Source organism: Cucurbita moschata, unplaced genomic scaffold, assembly GCF_002738365.1.
Source record: "Cucurbita moschata cultivar Rifu unplaced genomic scaffold, Cmos_1.0 Cmo_Scf00041, whole genome shotgun sequence".
Taxonomy (NCBI): Eukaryota; Viridiplantae; Streptophyta; class Magnoliopsida; order Cucurbitales; family Cucurbitaceae; genus Cucurbita; species Cucurbita moschata.
Window position 1 is genome coordinate 328128 of NW_019268557.1, and position 26721 is coordinate 354848.

Below are 26721 nucleotides of genomic sequence, written 5' to 3' on the forward strand. Positions count from 1 at the left end.
CCCAAAAAAAAAAAAAAAAAAATGAATACAAACAGAAACACGCATCCAAGAAAATAAAGAATCAAAGATTTGTTCACAATCAGGAGAACTGAAAACATAAAAGTTGTTTAGAACTTGGCTTGAATTCCAGCGATAATGGGTTTATGAGTTTGGAAAGCCTTTGCAAGAACATCAGTTGGGATGTCAGGATTGGATCCAAACACAGCATTAGCAATGGTAATAACCCCGGGGTTTTGGCTACTGAGCGCAGCGATAGCAACAGCGTGTCCGTATCCGATGTTCTGCTGGAAGTGAATGAGACCAATGGGAAAAACAAACACATCACCCTTCTGAAGCACCTTGGTGAAGAGACGATTCTCGGTGTTGGAGGTGACAAAGCCGACGAGGAGAGTTCCTTCCAGGACAGTCAAGATCTCGGTGGCACGCGGGTGAGTGTGTGGCGGGTTGATGCCCCTCGGCGCATAGTCGACACGTGCCAAAGAGATGCCAAGAGTGTTGAGCCCAGGGATTTGAACCACATTCACAGCGCTCACTCGAGATCCCACTGGGTTTGATGTGTTCCCAGCTTTGTGGAGTCCACTAAAGAAGAAATCATCAGCTGTCACAGCTTTGGGATCTTTACACACACCTCCATTCACTTTCACTGCAAAAGCATAACCAAAAAACTATGTTAAAATAACCTTCGAAAGCTACCCAGCTAAGCTAAGCTAAGTGGTCGAGTAAGAGGTTAGATGTTTGAAAGGATTACTTATCTACTTACCCATACTATTTGGGTCTGCAACGCAAAAGTCTTGAAGAGGACTGGGATCAGATGCGAAAACAGCGACGACACAGGTTGCAATGAGAAGTTCCAAAATGATAGCTTTGGATGCCATGGCCAATGAAGCAATAAGGGAGAAGGATATATAATATATAGGTGGGCTTGCAGAAAGAGAATTAAAGAGTTTGTGAAATGAGAATCCAAAAGGCTTCCTTTTATAGACAGAATATGGATGAAGGAAAGGTTGATGAATTTGAAGGAGTCTAATTTGGCCGTCCCACCATGTATGTTTGAAATGGTAAAATAAATCCTCTCCTCATATTCATTTTGAGATTCAGACATGGCGGCACTAGATATATATATACTTTAGTGTCCTTAAGCTACGAAAAATTCTTCAGCCTCCCTTCCATTATTTAATAAAGCTTTCTGAATGATGTATACACTCTATGATCTTTGTGGGGTACCCTACAACATGTTATTTTGTTGTACTGTTGAGCTTTTATTTGGAAAGGGAAAGATATTTCACATGTAAAAGTGTTCTTTTCTATGACTTTTTCTGTACACTGCAGGCCCTGAAGGCTAAGTTCATAAAAATATTGACTCAACAAGAAAAACCTAAAGAAAGCTCAGAGATACTGAGCACTTGTTCCATAATTAATCTTTCTTGTACAGTAAACCAATGGTAACTTACAGGGCTGGCTGGTTTGATCCTAAGAGGTACTGAGATGGTGCTCTGTTTTGGTTTTTTGTTTGGAAATGCAGGTAATTTCAAACCAGGAGGCTTGTCATTGCATCAGAGCAATGGCTGTGGATACTCAAAAGGCTTCAGAGGAGTTGATCAAAGAGGCTTTGTCTAGGAAGAGCTACGATGATATCTCCTGCACTGTTGTTGCCTTCCACTGAACATCACCACGGCTCTTTAGATTTTCAGAGGAGTTCATGAAACGGCCATTGATGCTCAGAACAGTTTGGTTTTGACTCTATAACATCTCTGGCTAATCACTTTCTTCTCAAAATGTGAAGAACAACTACTTGATATAAGCAGCAAAACCGTACTTCAAATCGCTTTCTAGATGATAGCAGACTCAACAAAATAAACGATATTTGGAGGAAACTGAGCAGAATTTGAAGATGTTTATGAAGAAATGCAACGACGATTAGCAGAAGACACCCATTGCAAGCAGAGAAGCCTATCGTGTATGACAAATTACATTTTGAGCAATACAATAATGCAGATATCAGTAGAGAGCTACAAGGAAGCAGGAAAATCTAAGATTCATACTGCTATAGTGGAAGAACAAATCCGAAAGAATATGACAAAGAAATAAAGATTTAATTGAATATAGGCAGTTGGCCTTACTAGTTATGTGACCAAATCCATTAGGATAAGTGATCAGTTGGAGTTGAAGCTTTCAAGCTGGAGCTTTCCTCTTCCCGATCAACTTCTACCCTCTGTTCCTCAGCTTGGGCTCCTTCTGAGTTTACTGTGCAAGAACTTTGAGCATCATTGGTGCGGATCCAAGCATCATGGAGTTGCATAGCAAATTCTAGGTGCCATAGAACTTCCCCCATTGTTGGACGAATCTTGCCTTCATCAGCAAGGCATTTTTCTGCTATCTCTCCAAATGTTTTAAGAGACTCAGGGCAATACTTGTCTTTGAGATGTGAGTCTATGATGGTGTGCAGCAACTTTTTGCGCTGCCATTTCATTGCCCATTCTGCAAGATTTATCTGATCCTTGGGCAAAGTTGGGTTTATAACAGCTCGTGCACAAACAACTTCTAACAATACCACACCAAAAGAATAGACATCAGATTTTTCACTCAACTGCTGGCGCCTGAAATACTCTGGATCGAGGTAGCCAAAGCTGCCCTTAACTGCAGTACTAACATGGGTATGATCCAAAGCAGGACCTGTTTTTGAAAGACCAAAATCAGACATTTTTGCAACAAAGTTCTCATCCAAGAGTATGTTGGTCGTCTTCACATCTCTGTGGATTATTCCTCTCTCAGCTCCTGTGTGAAGGTAATGGAGTCCCCTGGCTGCACCAATGCACACTTCCAATCGCTGCTTCCATGTCAAAGGTGGGAGATCACTCCCAAAGAGATGGCTTCTTAAAGTGCCATTCGCCATGTATTCGTAAACCAAGATCATTTCCTTTTGCTCGTCGCAAAAGCCGATCATGGAGACCAGATGCCTATGCCTAAGTTTAGAAAGCATTTCAATTTCGGTCTCGAACTCGGCAAGTCCCTGCTGAGACTGCGGGTTTGCTCTCTTGATTGCCACAAGAGTACCATCGTCAATCTCCCCTCTGTAGACCTTACCAAAACCGCCAACTCCGATCATCAGAGCTTCATCAAAGTTATCTGTTGCTGCAAGAATCTCTGCTAATGTAAACCATTTGCCAACTCTGGTAGATGGCAGGGTCCCAAATACACTTTGGCCTCCCCCCAAGGTGCTGGTGACAGTGGCCCCATGACTGGATCCTGCTCTCCACTTAGAAGAGTTCTTCTTAGTAAAATTCCTCCTCCGGTGTCTGCAGAAATAGATGGTGAGAATGACAATAACAGCAAGGAAAACAACAGATGCCAAACCTGCTCCAATGCCTATCCAAAGAATTTGAGATTTCGAGTTTCCCATGGACTCTTCCAAGGCATTAAACCTGTCAATGAACGCAAGATTCCCATTTTGACTCAGCTTAAATATTTCCAGACCATTCAAGAGAGCATCTGTTCCGGCAGCACCTGCAGCCGTATCAGGGCCTAGTTGAATCCAAAGGGTGTTGATTTTGGACGATATTGGTTCAAGAAAATCCACATGATATGCTCTGTTCATCCCCCCCGCTCGTACAAACACATCAAAACTCTCAATTGCAGTTCGATTGTTTATGTAAATCTTGAAAACCCTCTCTCTTGCCTTGTCATACAGCAGCTCACAGAAATGTAATCTAATCAAATATTCGAAACCAGGATGAACTTCAAATTTCCACGACATGTTAAATCTTTTCTCGAGCACTTCAGTCTCGGACATCGTTCTGGCTGTTTCATACACAGGGAGAGGAGCTACAATGGAGTCATTCATGGAAGCATACGTTACATTAGAACTGTTATGTATCTCCGACCCAGCATCTGCTGTAATCATATAACTTGAGTCCACTTCCCACATTCTCCAAAGATTTGAATCTTGAGTGGGCTTGATCACCGAACCTCCAACATTCAATCTGTACATAGTTTCAGCTCCCCTTTCACTCACATTCAAACTAACAGCACTTCCACCCACCTTATCAATCGAACCTGCAAAAAGCTCATTCACCAGGGGGACGATTTCAATAGCATTAATGAACCCAAATGATCCTCCAGAAGGGGAGAACTCAAGAACAAATGCTTCTGAATTGACAGAAATAATGAACTCTTTAATCAAAGAGAATGAACTTGAATTGACCCCAGAACGCTGAAACTCCATATTCTTATATGCAATCTCATTGGGAACGCTGAACTCTGAAACCAGTCTAAGACCATTTGCTGAGACAGAAAATGATGACTCGTTCACATTGAAGTTCTCAAAAGGAAAGGGGCAGAAATGGAGGCGAACCAAATGATTACCCCAAACGCCTTTAAAAGTATAGTTCAGGGAATTAGTAAATATTCGAGCAGTTTTGTACAGCGGCTCAAAGACTGAATCGCCGTTTAAAGTGTCAGTGGAGGCATTGACATTAGCACCAAGATTACCCACGGAAAAGTTCACTTCGGAAGTCAGGTCGCCAATCCATTTCCGCCCATCAGCAGTTTCGTTTGAGCTTGAGCCACAGTTGATGAAAAGAGAATTGGTTTTGGCGTCTCCAGTTAGTAGATACTCAAAAATTATCAGAAGTAGTAGAGGAATCAAGAATTTCCGGATTTGAAACTTCCCCATCTTCCCCAATGAACGAAATCTGGTCTTATAAGCTCTTTCAATATGACGAAGAAAGAAAATATCAACTATGATTCAGCCAACACTCATGAACGAACAGGAATCATAAACCCATCAAAACCCATTCAGCAATTGAGTGTCCCAACTCCAATAGAAACTTCAACTGCAAGAATATTGTATTACCTCTAAGACATAGGAATCCTCTTTCATTTCTTACCAACAGCCTCAGCTAACTGGCAGATCTGAACAACAAGAACTCGGAGGGGAAGGGTCTCAACAGAATACAGAAACTAAAATAAACAGAGAAGGAAAAAAAAAAACAAACAAACCCCCACACGAAAATCAAGGAAGAAGCATTGAAGTGGGTTTTCTCTCCAACAAAAACGAGAGAATTTAGAACATGGGTGGTTGTTGCTGGAAACAGATAGAAGGGTCGATACGATATTGCTTCGTTGCCATATCTTCTTCCTCACCAAAGAGCTAAAAGATCTGACACCATTGAAACGCACGCACGAAATACAAATTCCCGGAAAAGTAATGTGTGAAGTAACCGAAATGCAAAGTTTTGACTGTCTTGTTTCTCTCTCACAAAAAGCTTTACTTTATGGCGCTGTGTCTTGGTATGGAGGAGGCAGGTTTTGGGTTGCCAGAGATGGGGCTCCATTCCATTATTTGCGAGGTGGGTCACATGCTTGTGTCTGGAGGAAGATGAGCAAAGCAATTATTCTTGCGGCATTTTCTCAAAAACTACCATTCTCTTCCCACTTAAAGCCATAAAATAAGGGCCCTTTTTTGCTTATCTTTTGCTATTCCGTACCACACGGTACCTCTAATTGTCCTCACTCTTCACTTACCTTCAAAATCCAGTCTTGATTTTATATCCAGCAATTGCCTTCCACTTTGTTGTCACTTCTCATTTCTACCACTACATTTGAAGTTCTTTTCAGCTTCATTCTTGGCCTCGTATGAATATGGATGAATCAAGGTCACTCATTCTACAAAATGAGAGTAAAGATTGATTCAAAAATATTTATATTTTTCATGGCTGAGACTATTTTCAGCAATATTATGTTATAGAGCCAAAAATTTAATCAAAGTAGTGCATCTGCCACTTTTCTCTTAAAAAAAAACTTAATATTTTGGCTCATAATGTTGATAGTAGGGCTATGCATATTCCAAGAGAGTAGTTGATATGAACTGAAGTTAGCTCATAAATTCATAAATGGTTTTTTTAGGAATGTTTAGTTCCTAAACTTATAAAAAGCATTTACTAAGTCTTAAAGTCAATTTTGTGTCTTATAAATCGTTGAACTTTTAAAATGTCTAATATGATCTTGATCTTTTAATTCTAGTTCTAATAGGTATTGACATCTCTAAAAAAAAAACTTAAAAAGTAATTTTATATTGAATAAACCCTAAACTTTCAATTATTTGTTTAGTATGAATTTTTAAAAATATCTTATTGTTGAATATTTTATGCAATGCAAAATCACACCGGCAAGGTGTCACATTTTAATATAGTACTATGAGTGTCAAGTATTGGCCTTTGACCTTTAATTTTTCTTAGCCGGGCGTGTTCTTTTCATTAGTGTACTAGCTCCAGATAAGTGGTCGAAGCTTGTTGCAATAGGCGTTGAATTGGTTCGTTTTCTTCTTTCTTTTTTCTCTTCACTTCAGTTCTTTTTTACATCACTTGGGCTCGTCAAATCTTGACTACTAATCACATTTTTTTTTCTTAACAATTCCTCTAATTGAACTTCAAATGCTCAAAATCTACAAAAATAACCAAATATACACATGAAAGTCAAATAACATCTCAAAACTAATAATAACTAAGATATAAGAATAGTTCACTATATACACTATACTAAAATAAGAGAATGGTGACATCCATGAAATAAAATATTGATTTTTTTTTAGTACAATGATAGATTTTAAGCATAGATGTTTTAAAAAAAGCCAATCATGATAAAATAAACAGCCCCCTTTCCACCAACAGACAAATTAGTATAATTTTTTGAAAGAGTCAACACATATTTTTATATTCAAGCTGGACCCAATCCCATACACATGGCTTTACTTACTTTATTTCCATGATCGTTTTAATAATGAGATTTTGAATCACAAAAGAGGTTTACCTCGAATTCAGCAAAGCTAAGCCCTTGTTTGTTTCCATACAACGTTCCAAATCTCCAGATCAACTTCACTTCTCTCTCTCTTTCCTATCTCCAACAAACTCTTGCATACATACAGAAATTGTCATCCAATCAAAAATACATAATGTCTAGACACCGACTGGAGGTCGGTGCTACCAGAACGAACTAATAAGATAAAAACATAGGCTGCAATATTCCCAAGAGATCAAAAGAGTGAAATATGGTGAACAAATACAACTTTCGTAAATTTCGTTAAAAAAATAATCAATCACTAGAAACAAACCACATCAAAGAGAAAGTCAGTAGAATTTCATATGCAAGTATTAATCACGAATGGACAAAAGAATGCATTTTCAAATCAGCTATGAAATGGAAGTGTCCCAAAAATGGGACAGTTCTGGCAATCGGTGGCCCTTCATTTGGCTAGACTTCTCCATCACAATCAAAGCTCCCTCCATACACAGATGCCCCAACATTATAACAAAAGAATACCAAGTCTTGTCGGATCCATCCACATTTTAAAAAGAAAACCCCGACTGTTTTCCCTTCATTATTCAGATTCGATTTGATATGCCAACAACTATCGATTATTTTACAATCCCATTATTGTGTTTAAGATTAGTGCTGAAAAAAGGGAAAGGAACAGGGGAGGTTATTAAAAGCCTAAACCCAAACTTGTCTCCACAGCATGATTTTGACTCACAAACAACACCTACAGGCATTAAGCTAAAGAAACAATGAAATCACCGACACTGTCCCTAACTTAACAACTTGCAGATTCCAAATTGATCACAAAACTCCATTCGTATAAGTGGCCAACTCTCTAGTCTATGATTAACTTTCTCCATCTAGTGAAGGAGATAGATGAAGTGTTCTGATTCATGAATTAAGACCCCAATCATAGCCATATGTTGAAAAAAGAACATGAATGTTCTATGTATTGACTATTCTTTTATTTGATTTACTGGATGAAAGAACCTTTACAACAAAGGAAAGAGAGAAAAGAGAACTATAACAGACACTAAACATCTAACAAAAAGAACCCTAAGGGTTAAACTGAAAAGGAGGAGCCTACAAGCCCCGTGACAAAAAGATTGGCTTATTTTATACCTACAAAAATCGTGTTCTCCATTCTATATTGCTGTTGTGTTAATCCCATTTCTGCCCATAGATTTTCTCAGGTTAACGTCCGATGAGATTGGGACTGGTAACTGAAGTTTTGAGAGCATGGGTTTTTTTGCCTCCACGCAGCTAGTTAACTATCTACTTACAGTTGTTCCTCCCCTTCTGGAGGCGATGTATAGCTTAGAAATAATGTGTTTCCAGAAATCCTGCATTGCAAAATATGCAGCAGGGAACTCACAGCCTTTTACCTGTCCAATGAAAACAAACCGAAAAGAAATGGTATGATGATTGTTTCCCAGAAAACACCCCAATATGCACAATAACCTATTGTATTTATCATCTTCCAAATGAAATTCATTCAAAGCTGCAAGGTACTGCATCGCTACAAACTCAATAAATAGGGTAGAAATGGATTAGGATGTGTCTATTTGATTATAGATGTTACCTCATCAAAGCATGTCAAAAAGCTTCCGTCATATCTCCACTCAATTCTCTTTTTACAAGCTTCATGATCTTAACAATCTATAATCGAAAAGAAAATCAAGTATAAATTATTGACAAATTTAAGGCATTAGTGAATATAGATATATATACACACACACACACACTTAATCACAGAAGATCCATAACTTATTTTACTCCAAGCTCGCGCAAGTTAGATAGCCAAAAGAACCCCAAAGTAATTGTGGTAATGTGAAAAAAAAAAATGTATTTAACGATCAAGCTTAACAGGGGCGTATGCAAGAATAATGAAATCAACTAAAAATTGAAGGACATGCAGCTTACTCCAGGATAATGTTTCAATATTGGTGAATAACGATCAAGCTCAATGTGCATCTTTCCAAGAAGTCTTAAAAGGGCAGCAACCTCATCCCCCAAAAGATCGACCTGAAACAGAAAAGCAAATCAATAGCTGTAAGCCTGTAACAGACGTAGTGAGAGAATAACAAGAGAACAAACACCATATCCAGAGAAAATGAAGATCCAATACGTAAACCAGAAACTACAGAGTTTCAGAACAACAGCTTAGTAATAATGAGACTTCTTCTAGACGTCTTTCAAGCAACCAAACCATTTGGAAGTTCCTTTAGCTTTAAATTTATTAAGCATGCATTCCTTTCTTTTAATTAATTGTGGAGAGCTTAGAACTCTTACATTAAAAATAATAATAGATTCTTAAAACTCTTAGAAATAATATCTTAGAAGCCTGAATCATTTATTGAGAAAATGGGTTTCAAACATAAAACTAATAGGAAGATTAACTGTCATAGTTAATCAAATGGTAATACTCCTCTAATTTCTAAAGAACGGAAGAACCAGAAAATCATTGTAAAAAAGTAGACATAAATCGTGCATCACAACTGGCGGCATGTATAAGTTCCATAAGCGAAATTCAATATCAGAAAATAGAACAAACAAATTGGTTCACTTGGAAAATCTGCTTTAGTACCTCAGCTTCAGCCTTTTGAAGGTCAGAACACCTCTTCTCAAGCTTCTGCTTGTAGAGCAATCCTTCCCTTTTCACCATAGAGGCTTTCTGGATAAGTGACTTTGTCTCAGAACTCAATCTCTCCAACCTGAAAGCAAAACTACATATTAATGGCTTCGGAGCATAAATTTTTAAAGCAAAAAAATATACAGGACTAATTAAGAAGAGTTTCAAGGACTAGTAATTTTTATTCATTTATGAGGCAAAATAAGAGGTCAAGCATTCCAGTGAATGGACAATTAAACGGAGAGGAAGTAAGGGAATGGTGAAGCTAGGGGAAGAAAGAAATCATATGTGGATCAGTCTACCTCACGCTCATGCTTATGAAGAACGAATATTGATCTAAAAACTTAAAGAAATGAGCTTCTTGACAAGTTTCTCATTTAATCAAAACATGGAGTAACAAGAATCTTGACATGTTATTTGGTTTGATTAAAACGTGGAGTGATCAATCATCAACTGATTTAGCTTATATGATCAATCAAAAGAAGACAAATGTATAGTTGAGAACTTCACAAACATTTTGAAATAAAGTTAGGTGTCTTAATAATAAACTTAAGGGCATGGTGTGCTACAACTCCACCTCGATATCCAATCCTTCCTCATAGACTCCTGTCAGAAGGGCATAATTAATCGAGGAAAATGTGATATGTTAACAGAAAAACTGCAATCCAGCCATGACACCAACTGACATGGTATTTACATCCCACAAAGAAACAACCTACAAAAGTAACCCCATCTCCCACCTCTGGGCCACATCAGCAGGGGTAACTAAAGTAAGATCAGAAGACATGGTCTTAGCTTCCCGCTAGAAGTATAAGCATCAAGCATAGCCATGCCAGTGACAAAGAATAAATGGAATACACAATTTTGAAGATTACCAATAATCCAAGTTGCAACAACAATATCAGAACAAACTATCAAAGTATATGTCAAGTACCTTCCCTTGTTCCTTGAAATATAGTCAATCACCCTATGTTCAAAATCAAAAACTTCTTTTAATAATTCCTGGACAACAAAAATTACTGATTCCATCTGCTTTCTAGATTCCTTTTCTTTCTCCTCTACCAATAACTTAGTCTTCTGATTCTCTGACACCATGGCAACAAGCATCCTCCTCTCCTCATCAACCTTGCTAAATTCTGCCATTGCTTGTTCAAGGTTCTGTTTTGATTCACATGTTTCCACCTCAAGTAATCCAACTTTTCGCATGGCCTCTGTCAATTTGAGCTTGGTAATATTGAGCTCTTCATGACTTTTCAAAATCAGTATTTCCTGCCTATTGGTCTGATCCTTCAATGAGCCAACCTCTTCATAAGCTAAAGCCAGCTTCTCTTTCTCTTTCTCTAATACAAAAGTTATTTCTTGCACGAGCTGTTCTTTTTCTCTTAATGATGCTCTAAATGATATCAGTTCTGCTTCTAACATCTCTTTTTCAAAAACCTCTACTCTTAATGCCTCTCCAGAATGTAACATCTCCTTTTCTAGGGATAGTCGAGTACTCATCTCTTCCATATATCTGTTGTTCAAGCTAGTCATTTTCTCCTCAGCTTCTTTCAAGGATTCTTGTAAAACCACTCCTAGAAGACCCTGCATAGTGATGGATTCCTCATCCAAATGTTCATTTTCCGTCGTACTAGCAAGCTCACCTACGAAAGATGCTCCTTCATAGATAGTTTCATAAACTCCCTGCATGATATCATATCTCCAAGCTGACTCCTCAGTGGCATATCTGATTTGGTCCATCATCTCCCTTAAAAAGCATTTAAATATATCCTGACAAATTGAGGCTTCAAATTGTGCATCCTGCATCTCACATTTATTTTTTTCAATCGTAGTCAATGACTCAGAAACTAAAAGAGAATGTTGAGACATTTTCTCAGCATGGCTTGAAACTTGAGAAGACAAACACTTAACCTCCTTTTTCTTTTCTCCAAGCAAGTCCTTAAGGTGGTGATTTTCTGAAATAAGCGACTCCAGTCTATTCCTCATTGTGCCTAGGCTCTCATCATTAGCACTAGACGACCGTAGCTTCTCATTTTCCAAAAGAATGTCATCTAATTTTAGAATAATGTCAGGGATTTTTCTCCTTAGTATGTCAAACTCTTTATCCTTCTTTAACAAAGATGACTTCTCTCTTTTTTTCAGAAGTTCTCTCTTGAGAGTGAAATTTTCTTCGGTAATTTCATGTACTTGGGACTCATGGTTTCTACTCATTTTTGTCATCACAGTATTAAAATGATTAATTAATTCATCTTTTTTCATATGATTCAGACGACTAGGATCCACATTCTCAGGAAGGTTCGTCTTGGACATTTCATGTTTGCAATTTCCTTCCCAATGCAAAGTCGACGGATTCATATGACTACTTAATAACTTCCGGTGAGAATGATCAGAATCCATGGAACTACAGGAAATCAAATGTCCAACTTCAGAAGGACATAGTGATTTTGAAATTTTATCTAATTCTTGACGTAAACTTGAAATTTCTTTTATCTTTTCAGCTGATATCTTTCTTTCATTACTCAAAATTTTAGCATTTTGGTCCCACAATTTCTCCTCGAACTCTTGTTGGATACTCCAGATATAATTTCTGATCACCATGCCTTCAATATCTGCTAGGTACTCCTGCTCAACTTGCCACTGACCAAAAGATGCTTTTGACAATTGAACTAAATCTTCCACCTGATTATAGAAAGTATCTAAATTATCTTGAAGATCATCAACTATTTTTCCAACATCAATATATCTAGAAGATGCTTTTTCTTGTAGTATACCACTCAATCCAAGTCCAACCAACTCAGAGCCTGAATTGATCTTTCTACTTGAATTGCAACCTCTTATTCCATCAATTTCTTTCTTTAGTTTCTTGAAGTTTTCCTTAGCTGTGTTCCTTAGGCTGCACATCGATTCTCTCATTTCATCGTGCTCAAAGAAAGCACCACAGATGCTGTCAATTCTGTCACATTCTGTACTTTTTAGCTTACACAACCTCAATGGAGACGTCATAAACTTAGTCTTCTCAGAACCCAAGAGGTAAGAATGTATTATTTCCTTCAATTCAGACACCTCCAATTCGTTCTGAGTGATTTTCTCATGCGCCTCCTGAGAAACTGCATTTACCATAACTTTGATGACAGAGTCACTTACCATCCTCGAAATGGTCAACCGGTCGTTAATGTCTTGCCAATACGAGTCAAAATCCTCGAGGAAGTCATCACCCAGATTATCATCTTGTTTATCACTTCCGGTTAGCTGTATGTTACCGTTGTCCTCCAAAGTCGCATTAGCATCCATATCGTTGTATACTTGCAATGGTATCCTGATGAGGAAAACAAGAAAACTCATGCGTTATTGAGTTAAACCAAAATGCAATGAACATGGTCGAATGGGAAGGGAATGAACCATATCGTAGAAGAGTCCCAACCTGATCACTGGGAAGATGAATGAACGCGAAACTAAACTCTACTCTTCTAATGACATCGAACTTTCAGAGAGGAGGAAAAGGGGTGAATGGTATGATGCTAAAATGGCTTTCGTCATCAACATTGGCCAAAATTTCAAACATCCCCTTCCCGAATACTTCATTGGCAACTGAGCAAGTGCTCGATAACCAAGAGGTAGCAACAACAATTCAAGTCGAACCGTCTACGTCTCTCCAACTCGAGCACAGAAAACTACTCCAAATACCAAAAAGAAAAAAAAAAAGCTAAAACACCGAAAAAGAAAAATACATTTGGTACTTACTGTTGAAGCAGAGCAGAAGTGAAGTGGTGGAGAAATAAACGGTGAACAGCTTCTGGAAACCTCAAGACGACAACAAAGAGAATGTTCCCGGGTCCCCCAATGGTGAACTAATAATTGGAATTGCCCTTTTGTGTTTATCAGCGAAGCTAAATTAGGGTTTTGCAGGGGAAAAACGAAAGCAAGGTGGAAGAGAGGGAATCGTTGAGCGGGAGAGGGAAAGTAGAGACAAGAACTGGGCCCTCCGAAAAGTCGGTATTTACACGATGTGCCCCATCTAAACTGTAAATTAAGATTCTGGTAACTGATGTAACAGGTGTGTGCACGATTCATAATTTGATCCTATTTGGATATTTTTCCTTTTTTTTCTTTTACCATGATCGATTAAGAAATTATTTTAATATTTTAATATTAAACTCTAATTAGATCGATTAATTTAAAATTTTATTAATATAATAATATCCCTACAAAAGGCCGCATAGGAAAGGCCCAAATACAGGTGGACAACATTTGTGGGCTAAGCCCAGTCCATCAAAAGGCCCAGTTTCTGGGTCCACGTGGGAATCGAAATCCTTCTTTATTTTATTCATTAACAAATGTTATGAAAATAAATAGGATGATTAAATAGTAGTTGGGCATATCAGAGCCTTCTGGAAAAATGGAAATGAAGAACACAAATTAGAAAAATAATTAAAATATGAGATAATGAATAATTAATATTTTTTGGTGTGTTGGCTAAAATATGAAATGACAGCTGGCTATAATTTATATTAAAATTATATAACTAGTTAAAATATAATCATTTTCATTTATTATTAATAATAATCTCAGTTATTTCAAATAAGATATATATAAATCTTATATAATATCCAAAGTTGGAAATTAAATACTTCAGCCTTCTAAAAACCACCAACGGCCGTTACCGAAATTTTGAATTACTTCAATTGCCACCTCATCAGACATCCATTCATTTCATTTTCCAGAAAAATTCCTACTCCTTCCATGTATTTATGCCCTTCATAATGTTCTTGGCCCCCACGCCATCAACATTGCCCCATTCAATTCTCTATATCTTGTGCAACACATTTCCTCACACTCATTCATTCTAGTTTATCTTCATCCTTGCTCGAGAAGAGTTCCTGAAAATGGCGCACCCAATAAACCAGGCCAACGAGAACAGTCCCTATGGAGGCCTAACGAGGGAAGAGTTCTACAAGAAACACAATGTTACTCACCACGAAACCTTCATTCTCAATGCCCAGAAGATGAAAATCTTCACTCAGTCATGGCGACCTGCTTCTGACTCGGAGCTCAAAGGGGTTGTCGCCATGGTCCATGGCTACACCTCTGACAGTGGCTGGATGTTTGAGCTCACTGCCGTTGCCATAGCCAAATCTGGGTTCCTTGTTTGCTCTCTCGACCTTCAAGGCCATGGCCGATCCGACGGCGCCCCTGGTTCAATCCCAGACATCGAACTACTCGTTCTCGACTGTACTCTGTTTTTCGACTCTGTTCGAGAACAGAATCCTACCCTCCCTGCTTTTCTGTACGGGGAATCGCTAGGCGGTGCGATTTCGATCCTGATTTGCTTGAAGCAAGAGGGGGTTTGGAGCGGAATTGTGTTAAACGGCTCCATGTGTGGAATCTCGGCGAAATTCAGACCGATTTGGCCATTGGAGAAGCTTCTTCCAATTGCAGCGTCTTTAGCGCCGTGGCTGCGGTTGGTGGTATCAAAGCCCCACGCAAGCAAGTCGTACAAGGAGGAGTGGAAGAGGAGATTGGTGGCAAAAAACCCGAACCGACGATTTTCAGGAAAGCCACCAATGGCGACAGCATTGGAGTTTCTCAGAGTGTGCGAGTACATAAAAATGAACTGCCATGAAATCAGGGTTCCAATGTTGATGGTTCACGGGGAAGACGATGTGGTTTGCGACAGCGAGTCGGCGAGATTTGTGTTCGAATCGGCGGCGAGTGAGGACAAGACGTTGAAGGTTTATCCAGGAATGTGGCACCAGTTGATAGGCGAGGCGAATGAGAATGTGGAGATTGTTTATGCCACCATTTTCAACTGGTTAGTGGATAGAGCAGAGAAGGCCAAGGCCAAGAACAAGAGCAAGAACACCAAAAAGTGAATAATAAGTGCCTAAATCAATGTGTGTGCAGATATTTTTGATGTGTGGTGAGAGTTGGAGTGGGACGCAGCATTTCCATTATTTTCTTTGTTTACAACTCCACCAACCATCAAATGTATTGTACTATGACTTATTAACTTCTCATCACACTCCCAACATATGTATGTCATATTTTAACTCTTAATGGTGGACTTTAATGGTTCCAAGTCCACCATTAACGGATAATGTTCTCTTTTCAAGTCCACCGTTAATCGATATTGTTCTCTTTGTTTCTCCACAAGTGAGGTTTTCACCGTTCCCCTCTCCAATCGATGTGAGATCTCACCCGCTTCAAAGCCTAGCATCTTTGCTGGCGCAGCACCTCGTGTTCGCTGGCACACCGCCCACTGTTTAGCTCTTATTCCATTTATTAGCCTAAATCCACCGCTAGCAAATATTGTTCTTTTTATACTTTTTTTTTCGACTGTACAAAATAAATTTAAATGTGCAAACATGCAACTGACATAAGGTCGAAGAGATGAGATTAAATGTTCAAATCTCCCCTTCCAGAACTTTACTTTTATGTTGGTAAACGTTTCTTAAAATTCAATCACCATTTAACACAAACCTAGAAGTTCAATGATCCATTTAACTCATCTCATTGATGTAATCTAATTTAAAACACACAATTATCTTCATCATCTAAATCACCATCAAAGACGCCATATAAAATTGTATGATAAGTTGCAACTGTGAAAATATTGTAAATGGCAGCAAGGAAAAGAAATAATGGGCTTTATTAGATCAATAAATACAAACTATTTATACTTTCCTAATGGAATTTCTTTTGGGAAGAATTTAAAAATGATCACATTAACTAAATGTCAAGAACATGAATTTAAGTATAATCAGAAGGCGTTCTCCCTCGACTTAGCTTTTGCAGCTTCACCAGTTGCATTTCAAAGGGTGCTACGCAGTAATCCAAACTGAGATATTACCTCATTTCGAATTGCGTCTCTTTTCAACTTTCCCGTTGTAGTGACTGGAAATGGCTTCCCCCACTTGAAAAACTCCTTTGGTATCTTGAACCTTCAAACAGTAAAAGTAGATTATGGCAAAGCATGCTCAAAGTCAAAAATATATCAAAGAGAGAAGTGGAGAGAGTAATTACCCAGTTAAGTTACAGTCATTGCAATGTTTACGAAGAATTGCGGTATATAAATGCTGTTTAATCTTTCCATCAAGAAGTTCACGACTGGTTTCATGCCACTGCCAGTCCTCTTCTAATTGAACACAAGCCACAGCCTTCTCTGTCAAACGAGAATCAGGAATGGCCACCACAGCACAGCCTTTAACTCCGGGATGTTGCAATAGAATTCTCTCCACCTACACCACCAAGACAACTATAGTCTAAAAATTAACTAAATTTAAATTAATTTCAATGAATTTGTGATCACACATCAACAATCATTCCATTTGTGTGTCAACATCTTATCAGCTTTCTCAAACCTATTCTTCTTTACCTCAGCAGGCGGACACAGACACAATTGAGTTCTTAGGATCTCATGTGATACTCAAGTATTATAAACAGAAAATGAAATGAACTTACATTGAATACAGATATAAAATTAGGATAGGACTATGAAAATGATGTACGAGTTCAACTTTCTCTTTACTAACCCTCAGCCTGGGTTCAAATGCCCAAAATTAGTAGCTAAAAGATTAGAGAAATTCATGCATGACTTCTTATGGAAAGACATGGATAAATCAGAGGGTTCAAATTTATTTAACTGGAATATTAACTCTGTTCAGATCCAAAAGAGATCTCCTAAACTTATGATTTCCCCTAGGTGGTGTGTCATGATTAGATTCGATTGAAAAAACCATCATCATTTATTCTTTCAATGCTCTTTCGCCGACGCTGAGGGTCCAAGATCCTAAATTCTTTGGGTTGCGGTGGTGATTCCACAAAGACGGTAAGAATGCAATGCTTCAAGTTATGGATGGGTCTCCTTTCCGTGGGAAACCTTCGGTTTTATGGTTCAATGTTGTGGCTGCTACGCTCGGAGGTTGTGGTTCGAAAGGAAGAAGGGATCGCCTCCTCCCAAGAGGCTACATACAAAAACTTTTCCAATCATGAAGAATTAAAGAGATAGGGAAGTTAGAAAAAAAATTGTTGTTGCTATGGCACACAAAAAAGAACATCTGTAGAAAGACTAACGGGGTTAGTAATCCTATCTTCGAAGAGCCTATGATCTCTTTCCCGCCAACATTCCACAAAAAAAGCTCTAGCCGCATAGCCCCATATGATCTTCATTTTCCTTCTTAAACACCAGCCACTAAGGGCTTCCACCAGCCAGTCATCAGTTTCTTGAGGAAGCTGCAGGGAATGAAAATGTGGTATAACGACTCCTAATTTAGGCAAAGATTACAAATCGAGGGTACATGGATCTTTAGGCTTCTATGAGCAAGAGACCAGAGGAAAACCTTCACTTTTTGGGGGTTTTGGAGCTTCCAAACCGCTGAAGTTCAAAGGGGATTTCCAAGGAAGATATGATATCAAACGATTTTAAAAAAAATGGAATTCGTGAAGAAAGAGCCCGAGGGCTCTATGGACCACAACAGCCTGTCCTCTTCCGCCCTCGCTTATTTGATTCACCAGCCCAATCCAAGTTTGTAATTCCCTATCGTCTTTGTAATTCCCTATCGAAGAGTCCACTTTTCTGACCCAAGTCTCATCCTCTTTGGTTTTCATTTCAACAAAGCAGCAGCAATTGTAGAGTCTTTCTTCAAAGAAATAGCAACGAGGTCTGGGAAGTCGTTCTAGGGTGCTTTGGCCTACCCAACGATCCTTCCAAAATCTGATATGATCCCCATTGTTAGCCATAAATCTGGCAAATTTTAAGAACGATGCAACATTCTTAACTATATCGAACCAAGGCCTTCCTACTTCCTTTAGAAGGGTCTCTCCAATAAATACTAGCGATCACCTCCTTCCAAAAGATATCATTTTCTTGAGACAACCCCCAAAACCATTTCATAAATAGAGCAAAGTTTCTATTTTTGAGAGTTGATGCCCAGCCCCCCCATAATGAATAGGAAGAGTTCCTGTTCAAACTTTTGATAGAGCATGGAAGCATGGGGCGGGGGGTGATAGAGGTTTTCATCCCTTTTGAAACTAATGTAATCAATGAGATGTTACCTAATCAATAGAAAGCATGGAAAAAGGGGCTGAGATACCCCAAAAGAGTGCCTAATTAAGATCGTAAGTGTCCATCTTGTTAGGTTGTACAAAGCCTATGATCTAGCCAGAAGCCTGTAATCTATCACTCATTCTTGTTAATATATATCAAATATTTCAAATAATAAGATAGCATAAATAAAATGCTATACCCTATTATCAAGTCAACTAAACCATACCTACAAGTTTGTCCAAAGCTCGTGAGCCTAAATCAACTTGAGATTTATGGGACCTCATTTCACAGGCACAGCTTGCTATCACTCTAACAACCAATTCATAAAATTCTGGAGCTCAATTAGTATTATGTAGCTAACTCACCAAAAAGTTGTTGCATATCTGGTTTTTGTTTCTTCTCAACTCTCTTTTGTCGATGACGAGCATTATATATGGTCTTCATTGTGCTAGCATTTCGAGCATCTCGACTCTTCAATGTGCTCAATATATCTTTAGGGCGGACTGATGAGTTAGACAAGTTCATCAAGATTTCATTCTCTTCTTGCGATAACCTCCCTGCAAATGAATGTCCTTCCATATTTTTATTTGCTACGTGATTATGTACCCCACATACTACTTTGACCATCCAATCACCATCTGTGGTCAATTTTTGTCCTTTCAATAAAAAAGGGCATCCACATTTTTTGGTTCCAGTAAGCTTGCGGGCTCCTCTGTCTTCTAAAACTTCCAATTTTGATAACCGTCTATAACTCCCACTTCTCTCACAACCAAAAGAAATTCTAGGCCTCCTACCATTCACGCCTGCATCAGATGTCTTTATCACTATAACCAATCCATTTCTCTTTCCAACCTCTCGTGTCCAATTAATTAAAGCTTCTCGACTTTTGAATATCTGTAGAGCAATGAAATTATGATAAAAATAATTTACAATCAGAATAAATAATTTAAATCATAGCTCAACGAATCTTAATGTCACTTATCTGACCTCATTTGTGGTAAACTCATTTGAGTAATCTACTTCACAAGATGAATCAATATTAGTGTAACTAGTAGACAAATGCCCCTGCAATAGTTAAATTTGTTTAAGTCCATTTATTAACCAAACTTTCTTTGGCTTTGTCCAACCCTTACACCTAAACAATATGGTAAACATTAAACCAAGAAATTTTTCAACAAGATATATATATCCTATAGTAGATATACAAAGCCATCTAATTGTATTATGCACTTCTCAACCCCTAGAATGGTAGTTCTTTTTCTTTTTCCTTTTGATAATGGAGGGGGAGGGGCCAAGTGAACTGCTTTCATGCAGACGAAAGAAAGCAGAGAAAGGACATACGAAAACACAGGCTGAAACTTAATGAAGGAGCCTCCGAAAATGTAAATTACCAGAAAGAGTTCTGACTGCTTACGATCAAAAGCAAAGAGAAATCATGTAAGAACTATAGTAACTGATATAGGTTTGTGTAGTCTCGTGTTTACATTTCTCACCAAACAATCTTTGTTGTTTACTGTTTTGTTTTTGGATTTTTCACTGTTGACGTTTTTGTTCAACCGTCGTAGAGGTTAGAAGTAAGCCACTAGTTAACTATTTTAAGCACTATAGGGTGGTGTGATTCTGATTCTTTAATTATTTTATACTATTTGTAACTAGATCAAAGCCTGTAAATAAAGGCTTGGTTTCATATGTAATCCAACTTTACATTCTCATGAGAGGCATTCCGATGTACTAATTCCAAATAACTTCCCATGCCCTCCTTAAACCTTCAAAATCCTTCAGGTTTCTCTCAAGCCAAATAAACCAACAGGCAAAAGATCCATTCTATGATTAGGCTTGCGTATATGCTCTGCCATCAGTGCGATGAAACTGCTTCCATCAGTGGGAAGACTGGACAGAACGCTTTGCAAAAATATTTTGTAAGAGATCAAGATTCAAATTATATAGTATAATATCTGTCAATTTTTTCTCAGGGAGGAAAAGAGTATTTATTGGTTCTGGTTTCTTACACCAGTGTTTTCTTGTCCAATGACAAGAAGAATGCTACAGAACAAAATTGTTAGGTGAAGACAAATGGGAAAGAGATTAGATAAACATAGGTAATTTTGAATGTAGCTCATAATTAAAAGGGTGCCCTACTATAGAAATTTCATAGTAACTTAAATGCAAAAACATTTTTATTAAAAACCAAAATGTGGTGTAATGGAATACTAGGAGATGTCTAGAAGCTCTCTAATTACGCAATCCAGATAAGAAAAAATAATGATGATACCTCCTCGGGGTAAATGTTCTCACCACCACTTTTTATTCTGCCATTTGATCGTCCAACAAGCCACAGATTACCATTGTCGTCTATTGAACCAATATCACCTGTATCAAACCAAACTTCATTGACGTCATTTGATGGCCTTGGAGAAATTTTATCGTAGTACCTAAGCATTAAATGTGGTCCTCTGGTTAAAATCCTCCCAACATGAGAAGAATCATCCAAACAAATTTTCATTTCTACGTGAGGGGCAGGTTTGCCAACACAAACACCCTCTGGTTGATATATTGAATGACAGTTTGATTGCGCATAACTCTGGAAGTGTGGAATAGAAGTTTCTCCCGTTGGATCGCAAAGCATCAGGAAGGTCAATGATGAGCATGTCTCAGTCATCCCTGACGGACAAGAAAAAGAAAGCTGAAATATAAGATATAAGAAAAAAAAAAGAATGTAAAAAACCTTTAAAAAGGTTTTAAAAAAAAAAAGAAGTTAATGAAATCCAGATCAACACTTCATTTTTCACTAAATACAACCAAGAAGAGTTATACAAAAATGTGAAATATTCCGCTCTTTGGAGGAAGATTATTGCAAACAAATTCAAAATCAGCCTCCTTGATCTTAAGCCGGGCGTAAAATCTTTATTCCTATGCAAGCCCCTCGCAAATATATTGACAGACAGAAGAATCTGATATACAACCATATTACTTGCCAAGACGGGATGATTAAAAGAATAGTATTAATTTGTCACATTCTTCAAAAATATAATGATTGGAATAATAATCTACTCTATGCAATTAGATGACCCAACAACAGTTAAAACAACAGCGAGTAAAATATTTCAAACTTTTGGAACAAAAAGTAAATATTTCCAAGGGTCCAAGATTCATGTACAAAAAGTCATTTCCTAATAAAGGAAACACTATGTTTTAAAATTGTTCCAACAAAACAAAGATGTGAAATTTAATCAAATCACTAATATTATTTGCTCACAAGAGAAAACTATCAGGGTGTATGAGGCTGACCATAGGCTGATACAAGCTTAGCTCTGGGAAAAAATTTCATGGCGTCTTTGATTAGCTCTAACGGAAGCCCCCCACCTCCATTTAATATCTTCTTCACACTTTCTCTTCTTTTGCCATTATCTCTTTCCCTGTAACATCTTTCAAAGAGCTAAGTGAGAAAGTTGACACCTTGAAAACCATAAGCATACCATGCCAGTTTTAAACGGAGAATAAAACAAAGCTTCAGAGTAGACAGTTCGAGAAAAAGTGTAGACAATCGAACTAAGAGAAACATCACCTCATGGATTTTGCAATGTGGTGGATTTGTACAAAGAAAATTTTAAGAACAGATAAACAAAAATTCATTTTCTTTTCCAGAAAACAACACAATGAGATATAATTAAATAGGAAAATATACTCCCTCTGATCACTAAATTTTCCTTAGTTTTGATTAAATAATTCATATTACAAATGCATTTCAAGAGAATGACCATGAATACATCTTCTTACAAGAATAATTTCTCTTTATCTTTCTCGAAAGAGAAGAATTCTTGTAAATCAAACAAACTTCATCAACGAGAGAAATTTTTTAAGATAAGTAGGACAAGTCCAACAAAGCACAAATAAAGACACCTGATTAAAGAAACTAAATCAGCCATCATTGCGGGGACAGTGATTAAAGAAGTCACACCGTATAGATCTATTGCTTCAACAGCAGACTTAACCTCAAACTTAGGTATTAATATATGGCGAGCTCCAAGCATTAGCATGGCAATGGCTGATGACAAACCACCAATGTGACACAAAGGAGCAGTATGTAAATAAACCTGAAAATGCGACACTTGAAACCGTCAGGAGTCATTTTGCTTGAACTACTTGAGCTCTAGAATTGAACCACTGAATGCCCTTCAAGGAATATACTAAGACTTCGTATCTTTAAACCTAGTGAATAGAACCTTCATATATTACAGAAAAGCATACATCATCCTCACTATAACCAACATTAGCAACTTTTGCAAGGGTCTGCACAATCAGAGCCGAATGCGTGATAACAACTCCCTTTGGCCTTCCCGTTGTTCCTACAAAGAATATAACAAGCAAAATAGATCAGGGAGTTCTAAACTTAGTGGATGAACTCTAAGCTTCAGACAACACCACACTGAAGTTAATATTTCAATGACTACAAGAAAAGTCCTCGTCTCCTTTAAAATGCTTCATGAGAACAAAACTACTAAAAAAATGCAGTTCTCGCTACAAAACATGAACTCTTGAAGGAGTGTTGACAACTTTGGCGCTCAGTGGTATTTCAACCAGAGTCTCATAATGCTCCAACTTGCACCCCAAATATGGATTTTGGGTACATAAAAAGAAAGTGAAGTTGAGGTTGAGCAAAACACAAACCGGAAGTAAAGCATATTAGAGCTGCATCTTCAGGTGCATGGAGGAAATCCAGTGGTAGGCTTACTACATGATACTTCTTCAATTCTTCAGTGGTCAAGGCTGGCAAGGTGAAGTTGCTTGCTTTAGAAAGATTGATAAAATCATAGAAGAACGAAACAGAAAATTGAAATAACATAGAGGTTCCTTCTAGTTTGCTTTGTATGGTAAAACCAAGTAAACTACACACCTCCCCTTGTTTTATCATAACCCGGTCGATGGGAACCAATTAAGACCTGCCATCTCAAGGAAGGTATGTCAGTGTTCCGAAGTTTTGAATACCACTGACAACAGCTCTCATCAATGACCAACATCACTGGCTGCACGGCTACCATTGCAGATATTGCCTCTTCAAAGCTCTACACGTTGAAAAAAATGTGTTTCACGCATGCCAGTTACAGCAAGATCTGCTCAACCGAAAAACAATTTGCATGACTGGTGGTACTAATTTTCAAGTTCAGACTCAAGTAGGCTAATGCTCATTTTATTTGGTGCCACTGTTCAAATTTATAAATCTAAATAACAAATATCGTTCCTAAAAATTAACAAAGCTTCCTGTTTGCAACCTGTCCTCATTAGAAGACAAAAAGTATCATCTCTAGAAGACGTCAACACAATTATACACATCTAGCACGTTCATTAATCACCACCTTAAGAACAGCAACTCGTCGCCTTAAAGATCCTTCAAAACCGAGTACCAATAGATGTATAGCCCACAATTCTTCTACATACAGAAATGCATGCATGCAAGTAGATATGCCTACATGACTTTCAAATACAAAAGCAGGAATGCACGCTGAAATCCATTATTTATCTATATGCATTACCCTTGTACTTTCACATGAACCATTCTTACATTCAACACAAAGAAAATTTGACATACCCATCGGTAATTCAGAGGAGCAGCAATGCCGCCAACAAATGCAACCGCAAGCAACCACTCCAAGTACCAATCACTGCCAGCTAGAAAACTCAAAGTTACAATTCCAACGTCTAAAATCCAAAACACGACCTTTGTTTTCAGTTACCAATTAGGAATCCAACATACGTCGTTCAGTAAAAATTGAAAACAATTACGAACTGAAAGCTGGAAAAAAAAAACCTGTTGGAAGCAGAGATAACAACAACGTCTCCCGGAAGGAGGCCGAGATCAAGCAAGCCTCGGGCGAGCGCCAAAACACTGTTGACGAACTGCTCGCCGGTCTGGCGTCTGTTGCCGGCAATGGTGAGCGAAGAAGCTCGGTGTGCGGTGGCTATGCGGCTGAGGCACTGGCAGATATGAGAGTGAGAGTAATTGGTCATTTGAGAAATTAGGGAAAGGAGAAGAGGTTGGTTTGGTTCCCCGTTGTGGGTGTGAGAGCCTTGGCTGAGCTCTCTGGTGTTGAACCCGCCCGCACCAGTTTGCGAGCAATTTGACTGCCTCTCCTTTTTATAGTCTTATCCTTGGAAGCCCGAGGCGTTGAAAGTCACATGGCTGTGGCGTTTCAATGGTCACGGCCAAATCGGAAATCTCCAAGACGCTTTCTGATTGGGTGGTCCTTATGCTGTAACTCACAGTAATTAACTATAATTTTGTTCATTCACGGATCGCCTTCCACTCTTCCTGCGTGGGACAACGGTCACAGCCGCAACGAATAACATTACTGTATTTACCTTCTCACGCTCTTCTTTTTTTTTTCCTCTCTCTTTTTTTTCTTTTATAAATTAAAATATCCTCTCCACCAATAGATTTGCATTCTGCTAGGTGGCCCAATCAAATAGTTCCACGTGGCAATAACGTAATATGTATTTATCCATGCTTTTATTGCTCAACTATTTAGTTTTAAATATAATTTATTTTGACTTATTATTTTTAAAATTAATAGTTTCTAGAGTTTCCATTAATCAATTTAGTTTATGAACATTATTAATTATTATTATTATTATTTATGTCTCGCTTTTAATTTTAAGATTTAAATAAAATATTTTGAAACAATATGAAAATAACGTGTTTATTGTTTGATTGATCAAATTTTTAATATTTGAAATGTATTTAAATTAACTAAAAAAAGTTGAATTTGTTATTATTTGTTTATATATAAATACGGGTTTTTATTACCAAAAGATAATAAATATTCATTGAATTATCTCCAACTTGATCAAAAGAATCAGGTGGGGACGCCATTATTTGGTTAAATATATGGTATTTAAATGAAATTGTATATTTGGTTGAATTTGTCAACGTATCGTACAATATTGACTAAACTATGTCGTTTTGTGTAATTAATAATAATAAATGAAGGGTACATTAGTAAAATAAAATTGGTGTTGTTTCAATTCAGACTATATGACTTTAAAGTCTTAAATTTATATAATACCATATCTATTTGTTTACTTACAAAATAATAAATTGATGTGTTTCTGTTTGACTTAATCACCGATGTCATTAAATCAAATTTATTACAATTAAATGATCATCACTAAAAATGCAAGCCCTATACCTCTCCACTTCATTTAGGTGGCACGTAATTAACTCGCGCACTTATAATTACCCTAAACTAGAAACTCGATTCTAGACAACTATAGTAGTGTGACATTTAAATGTATAAATGGACAGTTTATCTATAATTTTAAAATATATATATATAGTATAAAGGATAAAATGGCTAAATTAATAAAAATAAAATAACAAAAATTTCAATAATATGTTAAATAAATAAATAAATAAATTCTAAAAAATAATTTTACTGTGAGCTGGAAACATTTGGTATTTTATTTAAAAAAATTTACTTAAAACTTTTAATAGTATTTAAAAAAAGCATTTACAACTTTACAAAATATTATTATTATTATTTTTTTATTTTATTGTAAAATTTAGTTTAAAAAACATTTAAAATTCACAGAGTACTTCCCAAAGGTAGAATTGAGTTTTTTTAATGTGTTATTAAGATTTTTAAAAAAAATTAAAATATTTTTTAAAATTGGTAAGAATATTAATGTTTTTTTTTTTAAATAGAATATTATTTTTAAAGATATGTTTAAAATTTGTGTGAGAGTTTAAAATATTTTTGAAATACAAAATTGATGGTGAGAGGGTTTTGAACTTCTTTTTTAAATTCTCAAGATTTTTTTTTTTTTTAAATTTATATATATCGTTGAAGAATTTGAAAATTATGAGGTTAGATAAAATAAAAAATTTAAAAGTATTTTTATTTTATTTTTATGTAAAATATAACTCAACTATGTTCTGAGTCGAAAAATAAAATAAATAAATCTGATTTTTTAAACAAAAAAAGAAACAATGGGCGTGAAAAGTCTCTTTAGAAACATACTTCTCAGTTTAGTCAATGCATCAAATCCAAACTATTATTAGGGTTGGTACATACCTGCAAATCTAAATAATTTTTTAATAAGATTATTTATTGCATATATTCTTTTTAAAACTTAAATAAAAATATATTATTTATGAAAATTACTCCAAATTACACTTTTTTTTTTTTTTTTTTTTTTTTTTTTTTTTTTTTTTTTTTTTTTTTTTTTTTTTTTTTTT

The 26721-nt window shown here is 36.9% G+C and overlaps 4 protein-coding genes across 18 annotated transcripts; 1 reads left to right on the forward strand and 3 right to left on the reverse strand.

The window, feature by feature from the left end:
- Positions 1–24: 24 nt before the first annotated feature.
- LOC111433067 (putative germin-like protein 2-3) lies at positions 25–2217 on the reverse strand. Of its 2 annotated transcripts, none has more exons than XM_023069984.1 (2): positions 2121–2217; positions 25–643 (listed from the first exon to the last, which is right to left on the reverse strand). In XM_023069984.1, coding segments are annotated over exons 1-2 (537 nt in total). In that variant the 5' UTR covers positions 2122–2217; the 3' UTR covers positions 25–107. The 2 variants fall into 2 exon arrangements, with proteins under 2 accessions (XP_022925752.1, XP_022925750.1); XM_023069982.1 differs by lacking the exon at positions 2121–2217 and adding an exon at positions 761–1190.
- LOC111433065 (probable receptor-like protein kinase At1g30570) lies at positions 558–13445 on the reverse strand. Of its 11 annotated transcripts, XM_023069976.1 has the most exons (9): positions 13187–13445; positions 10380–12761; positions 9401–9527; positions 8737–8838; positions 8396–8472; positions 8097–8198; positions 7936–7986; positions 6808–6907; positions 6357–6442 (listed from the first exon to the last, which is right to left on the reverse strand). In XM_023069976.1, the coding sequence occupies exons 2-5, from the start codon at positions 12734–12736 to the stop codon at positions 8410–8412; spliced, it is 2649 nt and encodes an 882-aa protein (XP_022925744.1). In that variant the 5' UTR covers positions 12737–12761; positions 13187–13445; the 3' UTR covers positions 6357–6442; positions 6808–6907; positions 7936–7986; positions 8097–8198; positions 8396–8409. The 11 variants fall into 11 exon arrangements, with proteins under 11 accessions (XP_022925748.1, XP_022925749.1, XP_022925747.1 ...); XM_023069977.1 differs by lacking the exon at positions 7936–7986; XM_023069975.1 differs by having other exon boundaries at positions 6808–7986.
- An 883-nt stretch (positions 13446–14328) lies between these two features.
- Positions 14329–15315, forward strand: LOC111433016 (caffeoylshikimate esterase-like). Its single transcript, XM_023069899.1, has one exon. It carries the CDS (start codon positions 14329–14331, stop codon positions 15313–15315), a length of 987 nt encoding a protein of 328 aa, XP_022925667.1.
- A 747-nt stretch (positions 15316–16062) lies between these two features.
- On the reverse strand, positions 16063–24616 carry LOC111433227 (2-succinylbenzoate--CoA ligase, chloroplastic/peroxisomal). Of its 4 annotated transcripts, XM_023070199.1 has the most exons (11): positions 24295–24616; positions 24076–24148; positions 23383–23551; positions 23157–23255; positions 22737–22834; positions 22389–22582; positions 21777–21904; positions 20761–21149; positions 19476–19553; positions 18854–19382; positions 16580–16680 (listed from the first exon to the last, which is right to left on the reverse strand). In XM_023070199.1, exons 1-11 carry the CDS (start codon positions 24492–24494, stop codon positions 16646–16648), a joined length of 1992 nt encoding a protein of 663 aa, XP_022925967.1. In that variant the 5' UTR covers positions 24495–24616; the 3' UTR covers positions 16580–16645. The 4 variants fall into 4 exon arrangements, with proteins under 4 accessions (XP_022925969.1, XP_022925967.1, XP_022925968.1 ...); XM_023070201.1 differs by lacking the exons at positions 18854–19382; positions 19476–19553 and adding an exon at positions 16063–16383 and having other exon boundaries at positions 16466–16680; positions 24295–24607; XM_023070200.1 differs by lacking the exon at positions 19476–19553.
- Positions 24617–26721: the final 2105 nt, after the last annotated feature.